At 41.0% G+C, this 5480-nt stretch overlaps 1 protein-coding gene across 1 annotated transcript; it reads right to left on the bottom strand.

Annotated features, from left to right (window-relative positions):
* Positions 1 to 4510: 4510 nt before the first annotated feature.
* LOC129766825 (craniofacial development protein 2-like) lies at positions 4511 to 5143 on the bottom strand. The gene has a single exon (XM_055767423.1). It carries the CDS (start codon positions 5141 to 5143, stop codon positions 4511 to 4513), a length of 633 nt encoding a protein of 210 aa, XP_055623398.1.
* Positions 5144 to 5480: the final 337 nt, after the last annotated feature.

Below are 5480 nucleotides of genomic sequence, written 5' to 3'. Positions count from 1 at the left end.
TTGACATTTTACAGTTATTCAATTGTTCATCTCATGAAAAATAACATGTTATTAATTGTGATATACGCGTATAAATATTTCCTATCAATTGATGCAAACATCTTTCCGATCTGTAAAAAAATGTTCGAGGTATAAGCATTCGAAATACGGGTAGGGTTAGCTCACAAATCAGCAGAACAAATGTATGGGGAAAAAGGAAGATCTTCCAGTTTTCTTGAATTTAAACCATTTAGAGATTAGCGAATTGTAATGTATAGCATATCAAACAAATCTTAGATAATTTCCGATTCGATTGGTATCCAAATCATAAGAATTCGTTCACAGTGAAAATAGTTATTAACGTTAACTTTATTTCATAAAAACTGTTTTCTGATTTGGCACCCTTCCTGAAAGCCGTAGTTCTACGTCAAAACAAATTTCGGGCAGATCGAATTCAAATTTCGGACACTCTGTTTGCATAGCGGTTTCTTGTTGTTGAAATTGAATTGTGCCTAAGCACAATTTAGATTTCTCTCTGAACAATTACGAATACTATAAAATGATCAAACATCCGAAAATAACAACGACTTGGCCTGTCTAAAAGTGTGCTGCAACCTTCCATGCACACACAAACGTATTAAAAATTGTCTACAAGCATTGATGGCTGGTTAAATTGTACTAGAACTTTAACCGATTGATTTTTTAATTGATAATTTTCAACAACCTCTTTTATGATATTTTCTATTTTCACCGAAATGCTTGTCGTTTTTTGATGTTTCTTTGTAGCTTCATGGTTTAAAATACCGTAAGGCTTATATTGCTTTAATGATAATTATATATTTTAATTCAGGTTATTTGTTGTTCAAACTAATAAAATAATTGAAGGCATCAGAGCATGATTTTTAATTTTTGTTTGAAGAACTGACTATACATCTATTTTGTCATTATGCATTTGTACAAATTCATCTTTCTTAATTCTTGAATTTGCAGCTTTCTTTGTCTTTTTCAGTTCTTCAAGTTTTTCTGTCTGCTACATCCGTTCTTTCTGCTTTCTCAGCTAAGCTAATGTTTGAATTTCTTTTTCTTCCCATTTCAACTCAGTTTTCCTTTTCTTTTTCTCGAGTTTTTCGGCGCTTCGTCAGTTCAATCAACTTCTTCGCATCTTCTATTTCTTTATAAAACATATCCCAGAACTCGCTTGTGGCCACTGCAGCAGTAACGTGAGACTTACTTTTACCATGAGTTGATGCATTACCAGGATAGACGACAACATAGGGAGGATTCAAGGTTTCTTCTGTTAGAAGTTCATCCAGTTACACATTGTCCAATGATTATTCAACTTCCCTCATATCTATCTGTTGGTCTGAAGGTGAAAAACATGTGTATTATTTATACAGGATTTCAAAATATTTTGGTGCGTTATATGAATATACGCTTTGCATCCATAATAAGCCTGAAAATTCACATTGTAGTATCACCAATTTCAACTGTTCGAAATATGAATCGTAGGAAAAAAGTTCGAATCAAATTACGGACACTTTATTTTGTAATTTTTTGAACGAAAATTACATTACACTTGATTATATTTTATAATCAACTGCGAAACACTTACCAAGCAATCACAGTAAACTGCCAACGATGATGAGAACTGATGAAACGCGGGAGAATTTTAAATATTGATGAACGGGTAAATTCTACGTGCTCACGCTAAGCAAACGTCAAACACAAACGATAGTGAGTAGTGTTGTCAGATGTTTGCCGATTATGTAAATAATTCAAATGTATGATGTTCTCATATGAAATGTTTTCTCATGTGAAATGATAGTGAAACCAAGGGATTACTCTAAAGAAGCAATTGTGATATTAATTTTATAGTTATATCATCAGTGCATTAAGCGTTTTAAGATATTAGCACAAAGTGTCCGAAATATGATTCAGAACGGTGTATATGTCCCTCAACAAATGCTTAAGATAGTCAGGAATTCGACAAGGAATTCGGAATTCCGTCCCTATGAAACTGATCAATTATTTCATTGTAAATGCATCTATGATCAGCAGCACCAAGCGATACTGCGGCGTAAAAGTCATCATGTACCTTAATGTTGCTTTGTTCAAATGTAAGAAACTTCACACGCAGAAAAAAACTGTACCAATCTGTACTTTTTGACGAAAATCTGTACCACAAATAACGAAGAAATCTGTACTATAAAACTAAAAGTTGGCAAAATGAGTATGGGAATTATTTGTGTTTTGAGATATAAAAGTTTTTAATACATTTATTGTTTAATTCAATTTTTGAGCAAGATTTTTTTGCAGTTCATTTAAATTGTTATTTTCCTAAATAGTTCATCAATTTTCCAACAACTTTGTCAAACATCATATTTTAATCAGACATTTTGATTTTTTTAAAGAAAGATTAATGATTTTGAATGTTTACTTACTTACTTATGAATCCTGCGCCGGTTGGTCGGCGCATAGGGCCGAGCAAAAAGATCTCCACTGCTGACGATTGCCTGTTTTGCACTTGACTTGACGCCAGATGAGGTTCTCAAGCCTCTCCGCCATGAGCCTCTGGGCCTGCCTCTTCTCCGTTGTCCTTGGGGATTCCAGTCGAGTGCTTCTTTGCAGATCTCGTTTGCGCCCTTTCGCAATGTATGCCCAATCCACTTCCACTTGCGCTCCCGAATTTTTTTTTCAATCAGCCTTTGCTTTGCTTGAAGATCCACATTGAAAATCCAATTGCCTGGCCACCAAGCGCGGATGATGTATCGCAAGCACCTATTGACAAATACCTGCAGTTTTTGCGTTGTCTCGGTCGAGACACACCACGTTTCGCAACCGTATAGTAGTACGGGTTTGACGTTTGAATTGAAAATTCGGGTTTTCGTTCGTTGCGAGATTTGGCTTGAGCGCCAGATGTTTCTGAGACCCGCAAAGGCACACCGAGCCTTCCTAATCCGTGTGTTTATATCGGCCTTAGTGCCCCCATCTGACGTAAACTGGCTACCAAGGTCTTCAAAGGTTTCTACCTTCTCAACCTCTTGCCCTGCTATTGTGAAGTTGGAGGAATTGTTGCTATTTACTTCCATTGACTTTGTCTTTCCGACGTTTATTTTGAGACCTGCTGATTTGGAGTTTTCAGAGAGGTCATCAAACTTGCTCTGCATATCCACTCGACGTTGGGCGAGCAAGACAACGTCGTCGGCCAAATCAAGATCATTCAGTTGCTACATGGTTGAAGGATTTCACGGTAATCCTCAGTTCGGTCTGCTGTCAATAGCTCCAACTAAAATCTCGTCCATTACGATGAGAAAGAGTAGCGGCGATAATATACATCCTTATCTTACTCCAGCAGTAACCCTTATAGGGTCCGACAAGACACCATCATGTAGGACTTTACACGAAAATGCCTCGTATTGTGCTTCGATGGGATGGACTAGCTTCTCCGGGACTCCTCTACGCCTAAGTGCATCCTAGATATTTTTGTGGTTGAGTCGGTCAAACGCTTTTTCGTAACGAACACCAGCAGGAGAGAATACTGGAATTCGTTGATTTACTCCAGTATGATCCGGAGCGTGGTGATGTGGTCCACACAGGATCGGCCAGCACAGAATGCGGCTTGCTGCCGTCGGAGAGTAGCGTCGATCTTCTCTTGTATCCGATTAAGGATAACTTTGCAAAGTATTTTCAGAGTCACACATAGCAGCGTGATGCCACTGTTGGGTCAGCTTTGAGCATTTCAGCAGGAATGTTGTCTATTCCTAGGGCTTTATTGGGTTTCATGCTTTTAATTGCCGCTTCTATTTCAGCTAATGACAGTTGACGCGGTTAATGCGCCGCACTGTAGGTACCGTACGCTACGGGTTTTGTTGGTCATCCTCGCTTGGAACTCGGAAGAGTTCGCCGAAGTGCTCAGTCCAACGCTTGAGCTGATCTGTGCCCTCTGTCATTAGTTGACCTGCTCGGTCTTTCAGCGGCATTCTGGCATTTGTCCTGACACCACTAAGGCGGCGAGAAATATCGTACAATAGGCGGATATCTCCACTGGCGGCGGCTATTTCTCCCTCTTCGGCTAAGGAGTTGGTCCAGTCTCTCTTGTCCCGTCTACAAGATCGTTTTACTGCCTTCTCTAGATCAGCGTAACGCTGGCGGGCAGCTGCGATCTAGTGCGCGCCTGCCCAATGCTCCAGGTTTCATCCGTCATCCATTCCCTCCTCCCGCTACGCAGCTTACCGAGAGTTTCATCACTTGTCGTGGTAAAGGTGTTCTTGATGCCTGTCCATTGTTCTTCAACTGTTCCACCGAGTGGTAATTCAGAGGCTCGGGCTTCAAACTGTTCGACTAAGGCCCTTTTCACCTCTGGGTTCTCCAACCGGCGGATGTCGTAGCGACATCCGATTTTCTCCTCGCGTCGTTGGATGATCAGATGGTGATGATCAGATGCAATGTCAGCGCTGCGCTTGTTGCGGACATCAAGGAGACTCCTTCTCCTCTTTCGGCTGATGCAGATGTGGTCAATTTGATTTTCTGTTCAGCCATCCCAGGAAACCCAGGTGACCTTATGCGCTGGTCGGTGAGGGAAGAGCGATCGACCAATGACCATGTTATTGTTGCCACAAAACTCAGCAAACAGCTCTCCGTTTTCGCTCATCTGTCCTAGACCGTGGCGTCCCATGACGCGCTCGAGGTCCTCGTTGTCGGAGCCAATCTTCGCGTTGAAGTCACCTAGATGGATTTGGATATCTCCTTTCGGAATCTTCTCAACCACGCTATTCAGCTGGCTGTGGAAACTCTTTTTCTCTTGCAAGTTGGCAGCATCGGTTGGCGCGTAACACTGGATCGTAAGGTTTCTCACCCGTGTTCTAAATCTGGCGACGATTATTCTTTCATTTATCGGTTCCCATCTCATTAAGGCCGCGTGGGTCTCCGGGCTTAATAGGAATCCAACCCATCGTTCCCGAGTTGAATTTTCACCTCGGATGCCAGAGTAAAGCAGGGCTTGCCCGGATGGTGTCTTGTGTTCTTCTGTGGTCGGCCAACGGACTTCGCTCAGTCCCAGGATTTCTAGCTTAAGGCGGCTAGCCTCTCTGGTCAATTGGGCCAGCTTGCCCTGCTGGGCAAGGGTTAGTATATCCCATGTTCCGATTCGTGTCCGTGTTTTCATGCCAAAGGTCGTTGCCAAAAATCCAGTTGATCTTCTTATTTCGGTTTCTGTAACTTTTTAATTGTTTCGTAGACAGTAGGTTGTTGGCCTAAAGTCACTATCCCGCTATGGGGCTGCCATCTTAGATATAGCTGGCGGGAACCGCATTCCATATAATGATTTTGAATACACCTTTCTAAAAAATCAGACGTAATTTAAATTACTCATATGATAATGAAAATTGTGATTTTTGGTAGTTTCGTTAAAATCGAACAGGATTGCGTTTCTGTTTTTTAACTGATCTGACGTGTAATTGCTCTATTGACAAATTCAAATGAATTGCCTGTGAGGTGTTATC

Source organism: Toxorhynchites rutilus, chromosome 2, assembly GCF_029784135.1.
Source record: "Toxorhynchites rutilus septentrionalis strain SRP chromosome 2, ASM2978413v1, whole genome shotgun sequence".
In the NCBI taxonomy this organism is placed as follows: Eukaryota; Metazoa; Arthropoda; class Insecta; order Diptera; family Culicidae; genus Toxorhynchites; species Toxorhynchites rutilus.
Note: the sequence above shows the minus strand (reverse complement) of the source record. Positions and strands in the feature narration are given on the sequence as shown.